Below are 22,601 nucleotides of genomic sequence, written 5' to 3' on the forward strand. Positions count from 1 at the left end.
ATTAGGCACCTGTGATGCAAGCGTTGCGACACATGGAGGCACCTTCACAGATGCAGGCTTAAGTTCAAGGTCGTTACTACTGTTAATATTTCTATGATGACATACTTAATATTGGTAATGCAATTTATTTCAAGGTCTAATACCACCCGGGACCAATAATTTGTCAAAGGTGTGTTATGACACCAGTGAAATATTACTGTACAAGTATATATCAACCGAACAATCTTTTGTAGGTTCGTGTTTGCATGGTGGGAGACGTGTGATATGGATCTTTACTGACTGGTCTTATGCCTCTACGCGGACAATGGGAAATGGTTAATACAAGTGAGAGTGTAGCTGGTCCAGATTTGTGTAGGTCACTCGGTGTGCAATGGACGATGCCGCCTTGTAATTCTAAGGGTTGTAAGTCTGCAACTGTAAGCAGTACAATTATCACCTCCATGAAACAACTTTGAGATAAGATCTAGCTATCAGTGGGGAAGGCTATTAGAAAGTGTTTGTCGACAAGTTTTCACATGAAATGAATCACACTTGTCATAAATAGCATAATTGTTGTGTAGAACGTCCCACTTTCCCAGGAATGTGCGTTATTCACAGATGTGGCTTGTTGGTAAAGAGATACACAACACGACCTTCCAGGCTGAATATAAATATGCAAATCTGCCAGCTAAAGCCTTGAGCATTATTCACAGTGACACCGGTATAACACTGTCTTCTTTTGAGTGTAGAGATTTGTGTGTCGCCGTGCTAACTAACCCCCACATCCACACCCCCTCCCCCATTATCTGGGCACACCGCTTTCTTAAACCTTGGAACAATTTTTAATTGGATGGCGGATTGTAGTTGTGGTGTTCGAAAAACAGAATAAAATGGAATTTTGAAAGTATCATCTACCAAGTGAATTTTAAAACTGCAGAAACTGTCTAAAAAAAAGAAAAATGTTTTAGGTGTGGAGAAGTTACTTCCCTTCCCATATTGGCATTTTGAAATTGTTTTCATTAATCTCCTGAAAATCTTAAATCCGCATTTATAAAATTCAGAATTTGGCCCTCCAAGGGCCCACTTATTTAAATAACGTCTCCCTGGCGATAATTTAAATCACTTACTCCGTTCCAGTGCTTACATGCATTGAACTTATATTCAAGTGCATTGTTAATAGAGGGGCGGCTATATTTCTCAGGTCAGTATATAACTATGTTCCGGTAATGCCGTTTCTGTCTAGGCTCAACAGGAGATGTCACATCAATGAAGCATGAAACGTGAGAGGGGTGTTTTTCAAGCTATTAATTTATTCAACACATGAATATGATTACAGCGTGTTACTTACAATTTGTAACATTTATTCACTTCAGCCGAATGTCTCATAATTTTCCGGTCCGTTGAATGTTCTCTAGGTTTTATTTATAAAGCATTTAGAAGCACTTCCTGTGCACAATGGATGGGCCGGACTCATCGTACTCCTGCTTGCTGATCCACATCTGCTGGAAGGTGGACAGAGAGGCAAGGATGGAGCCACCGATCCAGACGGAGTATTTCCTCTCTGGGGGTGCGATAATCTTGATCTTCATTGTGCTTGGGGCAAGGGATGTGATCTCCTTCTGCATTCTGTCGGCGATACCAGGGAACATGGTGGTACCTCCTGAGAGAACAGTGTTGGCGTACAAGTCCTTACGGATATCAACATCGCACTTCATGATGGAGTTGAATGTGGTTTCATGGATACCAGCAGATTCCATACCCAAGAAGGATGGCTGGAAGAGAGACTCTGGGCAACGGAACCTCTCGTTTCCGATGGTGATGACTTGACCGTCGGGCAACTCGTAGCTCTTCTCCAGGGATGAAGAAGATGAGGCAGTTGCCATTTCCTGCTCGAAATCAAGGGCGATGTAGCAGAGCTTCTCCTTGATGTCTCTGACGATTTCTCTCTCAGCGGTGGTGGTGAAGGAGTAGCCGCGCTCAGTGAGGATCTTCATGAGGTAATCAGTCAGGTCACGACCGGCAAGATCCAACCTCATGATGGCGTGGGGAAGGGCATAACCTTCATAGATGGGGACAGTGTGGGTGACACCATCACCAGAGTCCAAAACAATACCCGTGGTACGACCAGAAGCGTACAGAGACAGGACAGCCTGGATGGCCACATACATAGCTGGAGAGTTGAAGGTCTCGAACATGATCTGGGTCATCTTTTCACGGTTGGCCTTTGGGTTGAGGGGAGCCTCTGTCAGGAGGACGGGGTGCTCCTCTGGTGCAACGCGGAGCTCGTTGTAGAAGGTGTGATGCCAGATCTTCTCCATGTCGTCCCAGTTGGTGACGATACCGTGCTCGATGGGGTACTTGAGGGTGAGGATACCTCTCTTGGACTGAGCCTCATCTCCCACGTAGCTGTCTTTCTGACCCATACCGACCATCACGCCCTGGAAATCGACACGACAGTTGTAAGTATTCACAGAGAGGTTATGTACTAGTATACTACTTCGACAAGTGAGACGATAATGGATTTATAGTAAAATAGATGAAGCGTCCCACAAATCCCACTACCGTCACAGACATGGTGTGTGTTTGGGTGAAGCTACATGTGTCGATATGAGAGCTACATTTTTCGAGAGAGAGAGAGAGAGAGAGAGAGAGAGAGAGAGAGAGAGAGAGAGAGAGAGAGAGAGAGAGAGAGAGAGAGCGACGGGTGGGCCTGCATACCAAGTACCTTTATCTGGGCGAATCAGAGAAACACATATCAATCTCTAGCAAGAAATCAATCACTGGATTGTCTGGTCCAGACTGGATAATTTACAGACTGCCGCCATTTAGCTGGAATATTGCTGAGTGCGGCGTTAAACAACAAACCAACCAACCGTAGCATTAAACGGGCGATATTTATTTTGGCGGGGTGAAGAACGCGACAACTTTTGGAATATTGCAATTATCAACTTTTTCAATAAAAACGTCTTGTCACAATTGTCACATAAATAACATGTGTTTGTCAAATTAACCATTGCTGAACTATTTCGTCTTTGTTTGGTCTGACATAAAATTCATGATGTCTGCGGGTAAGTCTTCTAATGTCCTATCACACAAGGAACTCCGGGTACCAGACATGCCACTCATCATAACGCTCCGAGACAGACAACCCTGGCACCAAGTCACAGAGTAAAGGCCCATTCAGTTGAAATGAATGCAAGGAATGTTAACCATGCCCATATGGCTGACTCATCAATAATAACAAAAATAAAGACATCGTACCATCTTGGGATTACTGTATTTGGGGATGCTTAAGAGGAAATGTGTTCACAACCAATCATGCGTTTCCAAATCTAACCATTTTAGGGGGTGCTACTCTGAGAGGGTCTTTCATAAGAGGTCATAGTGTTATAGTTAGAAAATTGTGTCTCTCATGGATAAACGCATCATGGATAGGGATTAATGTCTCATTAATGCATCATGGATAGGGATAACTGCCCCTTTAATGTTCTCAAAGACGCAGCAATCGGAGACATTTGATTCATGTTTGTGAAACTTGAACCGAATCCGGTTGGTATGTGTAGAAGTAAATGTTTGTTGGTTTGAACGTCTAAGTACTTTCACACTATTGATTAGACATAATCTTATCTTCTGTTTCGAGTTGATCCAGATTGAGTGGTTTAATGGTGAATTGTCTCTAACTGCCCACTGTTCAACCATGTCTTACGTCCCAGCAAGAGACAATGTCTAGGATTAGGAGAACTAAGTTATCATTCAGATAAAAAATAAATAAAAATGCATCATAAATATTAAAATGAAATCCAATCCTAACGATAGAAACCCCCACTGCCATGCTGCCACTGTGTCTGTGTGTCGGGGTGAACTGGAAGTTGAATGAAGCTCCCTACAAATCCTATTACCATAAATGTACATGAATGTGAGAGAAGATATTTATAGAATGACCGCGAAAAGGAGGGAGTGAGGGGGAGGAGAAAGAGCACGGGGAGGGAGTTGAGAAAGCAAGAGAGGGACATAGACAGCAAATAGAGAGATGGACAGACACACACAGACGATATGTAGGTGGATTCGTGGTTTGTTCTTATAGAATTAGAATATCCATGGATGGATGGATACCTGTATGTGCTTGGATAAAAAGCTAACTCTGCAAAAATAATTATATGCAGTATACATCACATTTACCCGTACACATTATGTGTTGCAATGATATATGACTAACCATCTTCACATATTCATTTGATACATACATGTTCGTTTTGTGAAGGTCAAGGTCACAATGGAGCCGGTTTCATCAAACATTCTATGCCCATCCTTGGTAAAAGTGCTAACCTTCATAGAATTTGAGAATTTCATTCCTTCGCTCAATAATCCTTATACATTCCACATCAGAGACATTATAGTAGAACAGAGAGCATGAAAAAGAATGATTTCTTTTATCTTATCACATTTTCCGTCTAACTTCTTTAAATTCTCATATCAGCATTTCTTAAGTCTATTTCTTACCTGATGTCTGGGACGTCCGACGATGGAGGGGAAGACAGCTCTGGGAGCATCGTCACCGGCGAAACCGGCTTTGCACATGCCGGAGCCGTTGTCACAGACCAATGCAGCAACATCATCATCCATGGCTGTAGGTAGTTTGTGAGAGCAACGGAACACAAGAGTCAAGCGGCTAGATCCTAGAGAGTGAACGCTCCGTCTGGGCGCAGTTCTCTTTTATAGAACGCCCGGCTGCCGGCTAAGGGAGACCGCACTGCCATGTTTGGTATGCCTCGATGGGGGGGCATGCACGTGATGCGGGATTCCAGATGGGCAGCGCCCCCTTGCTCTGTGCAGCCAAGTCACTATCGCCACGGGATCCTCAATGACATAACTTTCCTAGTTAACTGGGATACTACTACATAATCATATTATGCGAAATCAGCAGGTTTTTATTTCAAACTGGGTTCGAATTACTTTGCTCTAACCATTCTTAACCTTTGATATTTCGAGGCATGTTCAAAACGAGGCTCCCAGTAGAAATCACACACACATAATATTGGAGCGTTTCTTTACTAGCGTACGGTTTTCTGTTGTTGGATATGTTGTGTTGTGCCAGAGTATCTGAAAGAAACTATGGGTTAATCTATATCTATATATATATATGCAAAGAAAGGGAAAGTACACATTAAAGTACATTCATGTACAGGAACGTGGTATCGATTATCTAGTATGTCAAAATCTTAATACCCGCCAATAACATTGTGTGTGTGTATGTACTTGTATGTGTATATGTGTATATGTTTTTTTATACGGTATATCTATATGTATAGTTTAAAGTATGTATAGGTGTAAGTATGTAGGTATATTCATGGTCAAGTGCGCGCTCGATGCCTCGTGTCTAATAGCGGCCAGTATTTATTCATCTATAACAACATATCATGTTTTATAGCTCTACGCTGTCAAGGCGTATACATACTGAAAACACTATAGAAGTTCAATCACAGTAATAAATCATTCGAAAGAAGTAATCTTGCTGTGACGCTCCTACTTATTCAACAGACCCAACTTACTGTCTTCAGGCAGTCTACAGGGCCCTCGGGTTCGTGGTGGTCACGTGACACTGTGGTTACCCTGGCGATGACAGTCAACTGACTTCTGGTACACGTGATGATTATACTTTATCGAAATAATACAGTTTCAAAAGTAGTCCTGCTCAAGCTATATATAAAGTTTCTCTATTTTGCTACACCATATGTACTTGAAAATTGAAACTTGCGTTTTAAAGGTGTCAGTTTATTTAAAAAGTTATATTTAATTTTCGAATTATGTTTATATTACACTACCGGGGAAAAGAAAGTATACACCGATGTTTGAAGATCTTTAGAAATGAAACAAACAAGAAATGGTTATTCCATTGTTCTGCATTTGATATGGGCATCTTAAGTTTGCAGTGTAACTTGCCTGGTAACTTTTGTAAGTTTTGGGTCCAATCCCTTTTTCAAGTGTATACTTTCTTTTCCCCGTTAGTTTATATTCAAGTCATATTTGGCTTCTTGTTGTATTTTGTCGGGGCTATTCTGTAGCGATTCCGTGTTAACGTTGGGTTTTATAATATATACTGAGGCGCAAAAGAAAACTATACCTCTCAGTTGATTTTATCATACATATATGTTTGATTTTCATTTGAACATATCTAAGTTAGTGATATTATATCCAAAACATGAACTGTACTGCCTCTTAGTCAGCACTCAACGAATACTTCTACATGTTTTTTTCTTTTTTTAAAATATGATTAGATGTAAAACCTTTAAAAATTAAGAAAACACTTTTGCTTAATACACAACTGCTGATGGGTATCTAGACATCCTACCTTTCCATATCAATAGATTTGCTTTTTTCGGCACAACTTTTCAAACATAATAGGGGTCATGTGGCTGCAATTCATTTTCTACCCCAGTCTTCATTTAACCAATTATTTTTACACACATTTACCACAGATTACTTTTTACAAACTGTTGCAGGAATGAATGATGGCCAAATAGACATAACGCAATCTAACAACTTTTCTTTCAATTTTCAATTACACACAAAACAAACACTGTATACTTTCTTTTGCCCTTCAGTTTACAAAGTGGACGATGGTATCCCCTCAAAGTTTGACACCCACAACTGCAAACATTACCAGTCACGTTTGTCCTAACACCAGAACAATTACCAGTCACGTTTGTCCTAACACCAGAACAATTACCAGTCACGTTTGTCTTAAAACCAGAACAATTACCAGTCACGTTTGTCCTAACACCAGAACAATTACCAGTCACGTTTGTCCTAACATCAGAACAATTACCAGTCACGTTTGTCCTAACACCAGAACAATTATCAGTCACGTTTGTCCTAACACCAGAACAATTACATCTGAAACAATCCGAGCATCCTATTTCACAAAATCAAATTAACTTCGATAAAATGACCTCGAACTAAATGGTATTAAAACAAATAATTTAAAAAATAAATAATCATCTTTCAATCATTTTTAACCATGCACTCAGTTTCACTCTTTTGTGACAAGACACAACACAGAGTGGACTAAGTCGCCATCAGCAAGGATGTGTGTGTAGTTGTGTGTGTAGATGTGTGTGTAGTTGTGTGTGTAGTTGTGTGTGTAGATGTGTGTGTAGTTGTGTGTGTAGATGTTTGTGTAGTTGTGTGTGTAGATGTGTGTGTAGTTGTGTGTGTAGATGTGTGTGTAGTTGTGTGTGTAGATGTGTGTGTAGTTGTGTGTGTAGTTGTGTGTGTACTTGTGTGTGTAGATGTGTGTGTAGTTGTGTGTGTAGATGTGTGTATAGATGTGTGTGTACTTGTGTGTGTAGATGTGTGTGTAGTTGTGTGTGTAGATGTGTGTGTAGTTGTGTGTGTAGATGTGTGTGTACTTGTGTGTGTAGATGTGTGTGTAGTTGTGTGTGTAGATGTGTGTGTAGATGTGTGTGTAGTTGTGTGTGTAGATGTTTGTGTAGTTGTGTGTGTAGTTGTGTGTGTAGTTGTGTATGTAGTTGTGTGTTCACTGCGCAACTCCAGCTGACGTGCATCAGGAGACCTGTAACGATATAGTTAAAGTCAGTCTCTCGCCAGTATGAAGCGATGAATACGAGAATCACTGACTAAAAGTCAAATCGTCGAACATATGTTTATATTACATGCAAAAAGTCAATTAGGTCCCATTATAGGACAGTTCGCGAATCGTTTCCGACAAAGGAATGTGATTTCATCTCCGCAATGGTATCTCGCTGTACATTATAACTTGAGGGAAATACAAATGCGCTTGTTTTGTTTGATATGCTCAAAGATGTGCACACCAACATAGATACGTTATGAGTGAGTGAGTATGGTTTTACGCCGCTTATAGCAATATTCCAGCAATATCACGGCGGGTGACACTAGAAACGGGCGTGACATGTCGTACCCATGTGGGGTATCGAACCCGGGTCATTGACGTGACGAGCGAACGCTTTAACCACTAGGCTATCCCATCGCCCCAGATTCGTTTTGAGGTTTTCTTGTAGATGAAAGCTTCAGCTCCATACGTTGTTAAAATATTTTCAAAGTTAAAAATCATTCAATGAAATGTTGATGCATGGCTGAGTATGTGCCCTATGCTCCTTCTCTACAGTGAAGTGTGAAGTTGGCGCGGCAGTTATAAGTACGCCTAGCGCAGTCAAACACTTACCCGTTACCTGTAACACTGTTGCTGTCTGGATATCAACGCCTCGAAACAAAGTCACGTATGCATGTTTAATTTCTACATATACAAGCTTGTGCATGCTATGATATTACACTCACTGTGTTATTCCTGTAAGACACCCATGTGTTCGTGAATATAATGTGCCATTGTGTATGTGAATATAATGTGCCATTGTGTATGTGAATATGATGTGCCATTGTGTATGTGAATATAATATGTCCTACTGGATGTTAATGTAATGTGTACTTGTGTCTGTGAACATAATGAACCAACGTGTATATGAATGTGAGTGAGTGAGTGTGGTTTTACGCCGCTTTTAGCAATATTCCGGCAATATCACGGCTGGGGACACCAGAAATGGGCTTCACACATTGTACCCATGTCGGGAATCACCCGACGTGACGAGGGAACGCTTTAACCACTAGGCTACCCGACCGCCCCGTATATGAATGTAATGTGCCATTGTGTATGTGAATATGATGTGCCATTGAGTATGTGAATATAATGTGCCATTGTGTATTTGAATGTAATGTGCCATTGTGTATGTGAATATAATGTGCCACTGTGTATGTGAATGTAATGTGCCATTGAGTATGTGAATGTAATGTGCCATTGTGTATGTGAATGTAATGTGCCATTGAGTATGTGAATGTAATGTGTCATTGAGTATGTGAATGTAATGTGCCATTGAGTATGTGAATGTAATGTGTCATTGAGTATGTGAATGTAATGTGCCATTGAGTATGTGAATGTAATGTGCCATTGAGTATGTGAATGTAATGTGCCATTGTGTATGTGAATGTAATGTGCCATTGAGTATGTGAATGTAATGTGCCATTGAGTATGTGAATATAATGTGCCATTGAGTATGTGAATGTAATGTGCCATTGAGTAAGTGAATATAATGTGCCATTGTGTATGTGAATGTAATGTGCCATTGAGTATGTGAGTATAATATGTCCTACTGGATGTTAATGTAATGTGTGCTTGTGTCTGTGAATGTAATGTGCCATTGTGTATGTGAATGTGTGTACTTGTTACGTGAAAGCTCTATGTTGAGGTATATAATAGTTGACTTCGTGTACTCTATGTAGAGGCATATAATAGTTAACTTCGTGTACTCTATGTAGAGGCATTCAATAGTTGACTTTGTGTACTCTATGTAGAGGCATATAATAATTGACTTCGTGTACTCTATGTAGAGGCACATAATAGTTGACTTCGTGTACTCTATGGAGAGGCATATAATAGTTGACTTTGTGTACTCTATGTACAGGCACATAATAGTTGACTTCGTGTACTCTATGTAAAGACATATGCTAGTTGACTTTGTGTACTCTATGTAGAGGCATATCATAGTTGACTTCGTGTACTCTATATAGAGGCATATAATAGTTGACTTCGTGTACTCTATGGAGAGGCATATAATAGTTGACTTTGTGTACTCTATGTAAAAACATATACTAGTTGACTTTGTGTACTCTATGTTGAGGCATATCATAGTTGACTTCGTGTACTCTATGTTGAGGCATATAATAGTTGATTGTGTGTACTCTATGGAGAGGCATATACTAGTTGACTTTGTGTACTCTATGTAAAAACATATACTAGTTGACTTTGTGTACTCTATGGAGAGGCATATAATAGTTGACTTTGTGTACTCTATGTAGAGGCATATAATAATTGACTTTGTGTACTCTATGTAGAGGCATATAATAGTTGACTTTGTGTACTCTATAAAGAGGCATATAATAGTTGACTTTGTGTACTCTATGTAGAGGCATATAATAGTTGACTTTGTGTACTCTATGGAGAGGCATATAATAGTTGACTTTGTGTACTCTATGTAGAGGCATATAATAATTGACTTTGTGTACTCTATGTAGAGGCATATAATAGTTGACTTCGTGTACTCTATGGAGAGGCATATAATAGTTGACTTTGTGTACTCTATGTAGAGGCATATAATAGTTGACTTTGTGTACTCTATGAAGAGGCATATAATAGTTGACTTTGTGTACTCTATGTAGAGGCATATAATAGTTGACTTTGTGTACTCTATGTAGAGGCATATAATAGTTGACTTTGTGTACTCTATGGAGAGGCATATAATAGTTGACTTTGTGTACTCTATGGAGAGGCATATAATAGTTGACTTTGTGTACTCTATGTACAGGCATATGTTAGTTGACCTCATTGAATTTTCTCTATGTCTTTCACAATTTACCTTCGCAATGTTTTTCTCTGGCAAACTCAAAAGAATCCAGATCACCTTCAAGAAGTTGAACAAGAATTATGCTGTGGGCGTGGTTATTTAAGGGGATGTGTAAAGACGGCTTCATTACCCAATTGGTTAGAAATAACCGAGTCCATACAAATCGTATGTGCACTGGTGCAGATATCACGTTTCTCGCTCCAGTGTATTGTTTACGTAATCCGAACGTCATTGTTGACGTCATTCGAATCATATTTTGACTTAAAGTAAGAATTATGTCATACTAGAAACGACGTCATAGCTGAAAATTGTTGACGTCATTCGACAACTGTGGTTTTCTAAGACGGCGATCTTGATCCATGCATCTTCCTGAAGCAGAGCTCAAGAGGATTAAAAATTATTTGGTAAAGAAGAAATTATTACGCTCGCATCTGTGTCATACTGACTTTACGAAACAGTTATGGAATACACTACTTTTGACACTCTTTTAAATCAGTATGGCACACATGCACGTATAATAATATCAATATCTGTTTTCTCCTGAGTCTGTAATTAATGCAGCTGTAGTGTCTGAACTACTGATGACACGTCTTTTGTCTATCTCAATGTGAAATAAAGCTCACTGCATATAGCGTCAAGTACATTTCGAAAAATGAAAATATGTTAAGTGAGCATAGTTGAAATGAATATACCCTCCAAGAAACGTGATTTAATAATTTTCTTGTGTAAATGTAGCAAACATTCAAATAACCAAATCAGTGGCACATCCACCTATTGTAACCTTCTGTCGTCTATACACGTCTAATGTAGGCTCAGTGTGTGCAGTGCTACCTCAACTATAGCCTTGCACCAAGGCTGTACAGAAGGATACGTCCATAGATGTGTAGTAATTCTATCCTCCTAAGAGACAAGACTAGATATGTGGACACATCCAGTCTCTAATAACGACAACTTGTTCGTATTATTTACATAATCTAGAAATAATGATTCAAACTAATAATCATTGCCTTAGAGGCCTGTGCAAGTCTACCTCAACTACTACTACATGATATGCAATAACATATGGCGGAGGTAACGTTGCGGAGCTCTGTATGGTGCTATGGGGCGGTGGGGCTACATCATGTCTCCTGCACGCATTCCCTCAGCAGCTATTGAACTGTTTACAAGAAACACTAGCCTTGCTCCGAGTCTCAACTGAATGATTAATTCATGTATGTATATAGGCCTGCACAATGACTGTGGAATATATGTATTTTAAGAATATGATTATGATTATATTATGATTTTATGTGGTAGTGATCTTATACTAGTAATTATGTATAGTGATCTTATCATTATGTGCAGTGATCTTATCATTATGTGAGCGTCCGCCCTGAGAGCGGTAGGTCAGGGGTTCGATCCCCGGCCGCGTCATATCAAAAGACGTTAAAAGATGGTACTTGTTGTTACCCTGTCTGGCGCTCGGCATTAATGGTCTAAAACAAGGACTGGTCGGCTCGGAGTCAGTATGCTGTGTCTGAGTGGGGTATTCATGTTAAACTGCGGCATGGTATCTCAGTGAGCTAGCACTATAAATCGGCATCAGTCCGGACTATATGAGTGCAATATTCTTGGACACGAAGTTAAACCCGATTTCACCTCACCTGTCATGATGTGTAGTGATCTTATCATTATGCGCAGTTATATTTTGATTATGCGTTTGTTACCTTTGATGATGTATAGTGATCTTAACGTTATGTGTAGTGACCTTATGATTATGTGTATCCTATCATTATGTGGTAGTGATCTTATTATGTGTAGTGATCTTATGATTATGTGGTTGATATCTTATAATTATGTTCAAATGCCCATATTTGGAAACAAATTGCCTTAAATGTCTCTCAATGCATATTCTGAAAAAGCGAATACAAAAGACACACTCTATTATTTATAAAAGTCACTTCAATAAACTGTCACCGTCCACTAAATCAAGAGTCTCTGCTTCTATTTCCTCTCGTATGTTGCCCTTAGAAAAAAGTGATAACGCTATTTTTCTAATTTTTGACGTGCAACGTCAGGGCTTGCGTTCTCATGGCGTAGTATCACTGCGGATGCACTACCTCCCCACAGACGGACATTTCGGTGACTGTTTGACATGTCTCCGATCCTGTTTATTTATAATTATTGCTTTTACTTCTCAACGCTACTTGTAAGGTATCACTTCTGTTGGACTCAGGGTTAAAACAGGTCCCCAGCAACACATACAGGTCGTAGGAAGGAGGTCAGGTTTGGTGATGGGGTTTATTGCGTGTCATCGTACTCCGACAACGTGGATCATTGCTCACAATATCAAGCACTGGATTGTCTGGTCCAGATTCGATTATTTACAGCCGCCGTTACATAGCTAGAATGTTGGTCAATGGAATCAATTCAATTCTGTATAGTCACATCACCACTGACAATGGCACAAGGGCATATATTCATAACACTAACAAAGCAATAACTAACAGGATCACAATGGTTACTTTTTACATATGTTCTAATGGCATGGTGTACAATTGCAATACATGGAAACATTTCTAGTACACAAGAGTTTCTGGCATTGTTACAGTTTTGGCCACTCATAATACGTAGAAGGAATTATATTTAGATCTAGACTTTACAAAGGCGTTATATATAAAAAGATGACAGAAGAGAGAAGGACGGTCTCCACAGGAAGATAGAGATAAGGTGTTCGAAGTGCTAACAACGGATATGATACGGAACTTGAAAGCAAAACACAATTCTCAAAAGATAGCATGCTTTATTGACTTTATAGAATATCCCTTTAAAATATTTTATATATCGCTGTGTCAGGATTGAATAAATTGATCTTATTTATGGTATTTGTTACTATAGATATAAGTCTTTCGTTTTCCACAGTTGTCAAGAATTATTTTGTTATGAATATCAACCAAATATTATGAATAGAATTAAAATCAACCCCCAAAAATATCATCCTTTGATTTTTAGATATTTACGTTTATACAGATGATGCAGAAGGAGTTTTGTTGTTATTGCGATAGATAGAAAATAAGAGTAGATCATTCACTCCTTTTTATACTCACTCCAGAATTACTAGCCTTACTCCAAGGCTGTACTGAAAGAAAAGTCTTTAATGCTTACAACACCCCCAAAAATATCATCCTTTGTTTTTTAGATATTTACGTTTATACAGATCATGCAGAAGGAGTTTTGTAGGTTTTCTACGATGTCTGACGGGAGGTCCGAACATTCACATAGCGCTATATATTTATATGCCCACAGTTCAATACCCTCACAACCTTTGTTGTCATTGCGATAGATAGAAAATAAGAGTAGATCTTTCACTTCTTTTTATACTCACTCCAAAATTACTATCCTTACTCCAAGGCTCTACTGAAAGAAAACTCTATGTATGGGGAGTATTTGTATTCTACCCTCCTAATAGGCAAGTCTCGATATGTGGAAAGGACTCCAGTCTCTTATAGGGACAACTTGTTTACATAATCTAGAAATTATGAGTTAAACTAATAATTACTGCCTTATAGACTTGTGCAAGGGTACTGAAGTGTGACAATATATTATTTGACGTTACATCATTATACATGTTTTACTACTCTGAAGACGTTACCGTCTTTAGTGTACATAGCTAACATATGCCAAAGATCTATTCTCTACACAGTATCAAAAGCTTTGGAAAAATGCGGTGAATGCGGTGCTATAAATACAACCAAACAATTAAGGTATCACACTTCTAAACAGCAAGATGTCCTGATTCATGTTATATGTCATGTTTTCAGCGTGTATATATATATACACATCGTATACAAGCAGTTATCATTAGGTACCAAGTGCTGATACGTATTCCGAACACAGACCATCACTGCTCCGCGAATATCAGTCAATAGCCTTCCTCCAAGGCTGTACTGAAAGAAAAGCCCATAGATGTGTAGTAATGCTACCCTCCTTGTAGGCAAGTCTAAATATATGGACAGTACACATGACTCCAGTCTTTTATAGGGACACCTTGTTCTTATTATTTACATAATCAAGACATTATGATTCAAACTAATAATTATTGCCTTAGAGACTTGTGCAAGTCTAATCAGTCAAAGAAACCGCTGGATTGCGAGTGAATCCATTCACTGCGAGCCGGCCGCCTGTGTGCGCTTTCAGCTACTGCTGATGTAGCTTGGCCGGTTTCGATTAGAGATCAAGTTATAGGTTGGGTAGGGTCACTGACAGATCTGCCGTGGCTGAGTATTTGGTGCATACATGATACTCCGCATGAGAACCTTATATGGCAACGGAAGCCTGTGGGACGAAGGGCAACTGTTGTTTCAGATACGGGGAGAACCCTAAATGTATGAGATTAGAAAGAGAATTTGTTGTATCCTAAAAGTCTACGATACTCTTACCAACCCATCGATGTTAAAGCTTGATATTAGTTGTATACCTTACTTTGATAACAACACTATCATTTATCAGCTCTCTCATTAACTGTGAGCACTTTCGTCTGAAAAGGGTTATCTGTCATTTTCGCTTACCATTTCAATAACAATTTGTCACAAAAAACTAACCATCCAACTTTACGAGCGTGAAAGTGCCTGTACATGCATCTGTGTGTACATCGACTACCGTGTCTAATGTCGCACATGTATGTGTTTCAGCGCTGAACCTATATAGTATACTCTCCCTTGTCTCAATAAAATTGTCCTAGAAAACATATGTTAGTGATCCAAATCATACCATGTACATGTGATAATGTTTTTATTACCTTGCATGTAAACGTTCTAAGTGAATATAAGATATATTCTGTATTGACAACCCCTGTCGTGCCCTTCATATCCGACATACCATTAGAGATAGACAGTGAGATTACCTTGTTTGGCGTGAAGCGCGGAACTCACCATTAGCAGGGGTATTTTATTTGTTGCATTTACTGATAAATCTTGATTAGTAATTGAAGTCATACTGATATTGTAATACATGGATGTTTTTTTAAATACTTCTAACCACGCCTTTGACCTGCAGAAGGTCAACATGACCCAATCTACCAATCCTGTGAGTGCCACACGCTGCTAATCACGTAACTGTAATTTCATCTTTCAGTGATTGATAGTGACGACCACCGCCACCCCACCCATTCCCCACCCCGCGTGTTGACATACAGAGCATCAGTCCATTCTAGGTAGTATCTACTACCGTTAATAATTGATGATCTATCTGGTTTCAGTGTAATTATGTTTACTGTTTGTTTGTTCTTTGTTTAACGCCACACTCAGCAATATTCCAGTTGTATGACGGCGGTCTGTAAATAATCGAATCTGGGCCTGACAATCCAGTGATTAATACCATGAGCATCGATTCTAGCAATTCGGATACGATGACATATATCAACCATGTCAGCGACCCTGACCAACCGATCCCGTTATTTATATAATGTATACTGAATTCCGCGTTTGGAAACTTCTATTTTACTACTAAGCACTGATTTCGTAATCCGATATCTGTTTATCCGGATTTTTCAATGATACGATTTTTCAATGATCCGGTATTATCTTCCAAACTACTAATCTAGCCTTTTCTATCTGACATTTAAAGCTAATCGTAAAGTGTAATATGTTTTTCATTTACATTTACAATTACATGTATATAAAAATTTAACTAAAATGTATTAATCTACTTCAGTGTGTATTTGGATGTGCATAGCACAATGCATGCAGTTGTTACACATATGCAGGTGGATACATAAATGTTCATAGAGACAATGTTTTCAATGAAATATGTATGTCACGCGTTTATATGAATATACAAATGTAAACATTCGTCTTAATGCGAAAGATATTTCAGTTGATGAATCATAAGGTTGTCTGGAAAAACGATCTAAATATTCGGTTGTTGAGATAGTGTATGTGAAGAGTTTAAAGGTGCTAAACTACATATTTGACTTGTTTTGCATGCTTTGTACAAAAATGATTATGCCTGCTAAAACAATTATGAAAGGTTTTACTTATTCGTTTTAAAGATAGGGATAAGTTCAACACGTCAACTATAGTAATTGCTTATCTGCTGAACCAGATTCCATAGGTTGTAAAAGGCAAAATGGTGATGAAGTTATATGAATGGATCACTGAAAATCTTTTGTTAAATTCAAATTCCTGCAAGACAGAACGGGAATATAATTACTCAACTGATTGTTGGAAAAGCCCAACTATTGCAAGTAATGTTATTCAATACTTTGTAATAAATTAAATAATATTACAATAGTGCATTTCATCCTACGAAAATAAACAACCTTGAATTCATTTTTGCTACCGGCATTCAAGTCTATATTTACTGGCTTACATTATTTATTCATTGCTCTTTAAATACATGTTAATATTTATTTTACGAATACGAGGACTAACTTTTATTGATGACTCTTCTGTAATTTAGTTTTTAACACAATAAATAGATCATTCATCTTTATATCGATATTCATTTTACGAATACGTTAACTAATCTTTACTAATAACTTTTTTTGTAATTTAGTTTTTAACACAATAAATAGATCATTCATCTTAATGTTAATATTTATTTTACGAATACGATAACTAAGTTTTATTGATGACTCTTCTGTAATTTAGTTTTTAACACAATAAATAGATCATTCATCTTAATGAGAAAACTCAATCAGAATTTCAACATTTCCAAATATACTATTCAGATCTCTCCAATTGTACTGGTAACTGGAATTTGGGTTTATAGAACACGCCTGTGCAGTACGCTTCTATAAATAGAGTGGAAGTGTCGGCCCTGTTTGTCCCAGCATGTTTGTAAAATGTAATTATCTACCACTGAGTCATCACTGACGCATACCCTCGTGTTTATCAGTTGATGTTTGGTGTAGTTTAGTGTAGTTTAGATAAAAGCTGTCTTTCAGTAATACTGAGTAAGCATCCCTAAACATGCTGGGAGAAACCCTAGCCCCAAATAGTTTCCATTGATGCCACCTGCGTGTACGTCTGTCGGCTTATACGACGACAACAGTATTGACTGCGTCAACCAACGCTGATTATAAGTGACATAGTGATCTCAATTATACTGATATAACTTCAAAACTAATTGCACGGTGCACACACATAAGAAACATAACGTTTATGAGATTTGAGACCAAACTCTGCATGATATACACATGGATGTGACGGGCATACTATTCAAAAGAAGTTAAAGAACACCCGATATTTTCATATACTAGTAACTATAATTAATCGGCATGGCTGGTGTTCTTTAACTTCTTTTGAGTAGTATATATAGGAACTAGATCGCCCTGCCTGGGACAACCACGTTAATGTCGGTGTATCCTATGAACCACAAAACAAACTGAGATAAACAAATGAATGATTAGCTCTTTTATTGCCCGCTCCGTAAAGTGCATACACTTTGTCAGTGAGTGAAACAAGTGGCGCGTTGACGTGTCCGTACAAGACACGGTGCGACTTTCATATCGGCGAAGTGAACGTCACAATTCGGTGATTAAAGCCCGTGCTGCGACAAGTAGGAATCGTTGTCCTTACCAGCAAATATCACCAACCAAATTCATTAACAAAATGTACAAGTGGTTGACTATCTATATAGTAACCAAGCAATAAGTGTGTGGCTTTTTTTATAAGCCAGTAAAGAAAACGATTCAAGTGTTATATCCTTACTTTATCAGACGAAATAATACAACAGTTTAAAAAACGAGTTGATTGTGATTTATTGCGCTTGTGTAAGGAATAAATTACAATATACAGTTTGTTTTGAGGAATGGAAAGTCACTTTTGGTAGTGCCCATATTGGAACCGGTGTATGTACAATATTGAGCGACGGCAATTTCCAACAGCCGGAGAATAGTCCTAATCAGGATAGTATGAGGATTATCGAAATTATAGTCCAGAAGACACATTTAGAAGCACTTCCTGTGCACAATGGATGGGCCGGACTCGTCGTACTCCTGCTTGCTGATCCACATCTGCTGGAAGGTGGACAGAGAGGCAAGGATGGAGCCACCGATCCAGACGGAGTATTTCCTCTCTGGGGGTGCGATAATCTTGATCTTCATTGTGCTTGGGGCAAGGGATGTGATCTCTTTCTGCATTCTGTCGGCGATACCAGGGAACATGGTGGTACCTCCTGAGAGAACAGTGTTGGCGTACAAGTCCTTACGGATATCAACATCGCACTTCATGATGGAGTTGAATGTGGTTTCGTGGATACCAGCAGATTCCATTCCCAAGAAGGAAGGCTGGAAGAGGGACTCTGGACAACGGAACCTCTCGTTACCAATGGTGATGACTTGGCCGTCGGGCAACTCGTAGCTCTTCTCCAGGGAGGAGGAAGAGGCAGCAGTAGCCATTTCCTGTTCGAAGTCAAGGGCGATGTAGCAGAGCTTCTCCTTGATGTCTCTGACGATTTCTCTCTCAGCGGTGGTGGTGAAGGAGTAGCCACGCTCAGTGAGGATCTTCATGAGGTAATCAGTCAGGTCACGACCGGCAAGATCCAACCTCATGATAGCGTGGGGAAGGGCATAACCTTCATAGATGGGGACAGTGTGGGTGACACCATCACCAGAGTCCAAAACAATACCCGTGGTACGACCAGATGCGTACAGAGACAGGACAGCCTGGATGGCCACATACATAGCTGGAGAGTTGAAGGTCTCGAACATGATCTGGGTCATCTTTTCACGGTTGGCCTTGGGGTTGAGGGGAGCCTCTGTCAGGAGGACGGGGTGCTCCTCTGGTGCAACGCGGAGCTCGTTGTAGAAGGTGTGATGCCAGATCTTCTCCATGTCGTCCCAGTTGGTGACGATACCGTGCTCGATGGGGTACTTGAGGGTGAGGATACCTCTCTTGGACTGAGCTTCATCTCCAACATAGCTGTCTTTCTGACCCATACCGACCATCACGCCCTGGAAGATAAATTGAAACATGTATCCAGATTCATCAAAGACAATACAAGGGAGAAATAATCTTTATGAAGATATGTATGGAGTTATCCGTTATCCGTGTGTGTGTGTGTGTGTGTGTGTGTGTGTGTGTGTGTGTGTGTGTGTGTGTGTGTGTGTGTGTGTGTGTGTGTGTGTGTGTGTGTGTGTGTGTGTGTGTGTGTGTGTGTGTGTAAGTGTGTGTAAGTGTGTGCGTGCGTGTGTGTGTGGTTGAGGGGGGCGATGGTGGGGTGGGGGTGTCTGTGTGTGTGGGGGGGGGGGGGAGATACAGGCAAGTTTTAGAGTCAATAAGAAAGATAATTCGTAGTGGACGATGTATCGTGTTAAAGAAGTTCGACTTATGTGAATCACTGTGTACAGTGCACAAACTTAATGATGTTGTTAATGTTCAACTTAGGAAGAACAACATGTCCACATGGTAACAGCTGAATCTAAAGTGGATTATTATGTCATTATTGTGCACAAACTACAAAACAATGATCATTAGAATAGAGCTTTGTGTGTTTATACTTTGTGAACGAAAATTCATTCCTATATACCTGATATGAAATTTGGATGCATGTTTGTAAAAACACGATTGGCGATCATAAATAAACATCATAAAACGAGTAAATTTACTTAAATATTGATAAATAATCAAACATTAATTTCCGAAATTGTTAATATTAGTTATCAAATTATTCAAAATATTTGGTAAGTGTATCAGTTATCTCCATCAGATAGTGGCACATCATCAGACGAAACAAAGGTTGGCCGACAACAGCAAGCTTCCGCGCCACTCCGCTAACGCTTAACGTTTCCTTGTACATTTAAGGCATTATCTTGTGTTCCTGGTCCTCATTTGACGGTCGCTAATTCAGCCAAGAGAGACGCCACACGTGCGTAATCCGACACCCCTCCCCCTCCCTCACTCCCCCACCCCGCTCCCCCTCGAGTACATATGGTAGCGCCATCACAGCAGCGCGGAATGCTGCCGTCACCTTACTAGGCTGGTAGTATCAAGAGTGCACACTCAGGATTCCCATCCGTGCCAGTCAGCAATAATTAACTTGGGGCAACTGCCAGATAAACCTCACACACTCTCCACACAAATCAGTAAACTCTGTCTCAGAATACCCCGTAGCATATCTTCAGAGAGATGGCTAAGAGCAAATCTAAAAATAGCAGCATCCACTTTCAGAAGCGGTTGAGAAGTCGACATTCATGAAATGTGTCCTATTGTTGGTTGAGTAACATGTAAAGCCTAATGGTATAGTAACACATAAAGCGGTTTATCATATAGCATTTGAGTAGTATTCCCCATCTGTCACACCAAAAGCATTACATCTACCCCCACCCTACCATATAAGCCTATGCTTGAATCACAGCACCCTGCGTAGAAAGGTGCCCGGATTAATGACGTTTGAACTTTACACTTCGACAATTTCAAGCAATCATGAAAGAATTATTTTTTTCATGTTGTGTGTATCTTATATTGTTACTACGCAACCACATATCCCGTTTGTGGTCACTATGCGCTGTGCATGTGCATATCCTTTGGATGGAAAGCCAATTTGCGGAATAGCATCGTGTCCACATGACTTGTTTTCCACGTGGTAACTTTGACCCAATAACTTGACAAAGTGAAACTAGCTCCTTATCTTGACATGACACGTGTAATACAACAAAGAAAACTTCTTTACCTGATGTCTTGGGCGTCCGACGATTGAAGGGAAGACAGCTCTGGGAGCATCGTCTCCGGCAAAGCCGGCTTTGCACATGCCGGAGCCGTTGTCACAGACCAATGCAGCAACATCATCATCCATGGTTGTTGTTAATTGTGTGAGCTAACGAAACTATAGAGAGGAGAGAGATCTGTATGTGCTGCTTGCCGAGCGCTGACGGTGTGGCAGAAACAGCCCCCTGTCTCTTATAATATGCTCCTCGTCAGCGCTTATCGCGCGCACCCATTAGCAGGAGGCCAAATAAGGCATTGCCATATGTCCTAGTACGTCTGGGAATCCCGTCGGTGGTTTCCTAGAATCAAAGAGGGGTCTGTGGCCAAACTGAGAGTGTTGACCGTACGGGGAAGTTCCTCGCAGGGAGGGGGTGTTTCGGTGGCGCTGCTTTACAGCTCTACGGTAGAGGAAGTTCAAACCACATGGCAGCGCCATTACGTAACAAAGAGGATCTCCGGCGAAGTTTTATTTGCGATAGACATGTGGTGTTGGAAAGTGTGTCAGATGAACATGTTTTCAAATACTCCATCATGTTAGTATGGGAGGCGGTGTCAAGTCTGTGTTTTGCAACTGGATGAGATATTCAGCATGGGATCCTTGATTACTTTATGGATTTGGAATGTTTACAAACAATTGAAATATAACAGCTTGATGTTTTGAAACTGAAAATAATTCTTATCAACATAACTTTCTGTATCATATTGTTGACTAATGGTGTATTTAAATACATGTGTGTGTGTGCTTCTACGTCATTACTTGTTCTCAATCATCATCTGTCAACAGGTGGTGTTCTAAAGTATACAAAATACACATTGGATCACGAAAAACTTTGCAAATATAGATTAAATAATTAGATGAACAAACGCTGAAAATCGTCAGAACATTTGGGTCACCTTCACGATTATAAACAGATGTACGTTATTGAAACGACTTCAACAGAAAAATTGTGGCATCATTGATCAGTTAAACAAATTAAGTTCATTAGTCAATTTATCTAACAATTAAAACTACTAATTAATATTTATTTATTTATTATTTATGTTTTTATTTATCTGTTTACATGTAATCTCTGTGTTATCTAGGGGACGACTATGTGGTAACGTGTGACTGGGGAAAGTACATGAAATGCTTCGTTAGATTTAACTTGGTTTACTATCGCCTGTAGTGTTGATGTCATACTCCATGGACAAATATAACATCGATTCAATTATGTATTAAACGCAATACAAGAATATAAACTATTTATCTGTGTTATAGACGACAATCAATACTGAACGGAAAGAATGAAAGCTGTTTATTTGATGCTTGTGTATTGATCTTGCCTGTAAGTTATAATTATGTACTAAATGATGTAATACTGAGTTACATTTGATGACATCTGATACTGGGAATGGATCAAGCGAACGTTTTATTTCCATCACATTCATTTTCAGGTCAATCGGCATATCTAATTTCAAAATAATACATGCCACTATCCCCCATCCCCACAACCCCACCTAC

General features: G+C 39.5%; 2 protein-coding genes across 2 annotated transcripts in view; one reads left to right on the plus strand and one right to left on the minus strand.

Annotated features, from left to right (window-relative positions):
* Nucleotides 1-22,601, plus strand: part of LOC139480403 (actin, cytoplasmic 1-like) — an 85,670-nt gene that overhangs the window by 33,251 nt on the left and 29,818 nt on the right. The gene's annotated exons all lie outside the window — the stretch shown is intronic.
* On the minus strand, nt 1,270-21,279 carry LOC139478183 (actin, cytoplasmic-like). Its single transcript, XM_071260542.1, has 3 exons — nt 21,066-21,279; nt 18,603-19,347; nt 1,270-2,149 (listed from the first exon to the last, which is right to left on the minus strand). The coding sequence occupies exons 1-3, from the start codon at nt 21,186-21,188 to the stop codon at nt 1,413-1,415; spliced, it is 1,605 nt and encodes a 534-aa protein (XP_071116643.1). The 5' UTR covers nt 21,189-21,279; the 3' UTR covers nt 1,270-1,412.

The sequence above is a fragment of the Haliotis cracherodii genome, unplaced genomic scaffold (assembly GCF_022045235.1).
Source record: "Haliotis cracherodii isolate W230 unplaced genomic scaffold, xgHalCrac1.p SCAF_4, whole genome shotgun sequence".
Lineage (NCBI taxonomy): Eukaryota > Metazoa > Mollusca > Gastropoda > Lepetellida > Haliotidae > Haliotis > Haliotis cracherodii.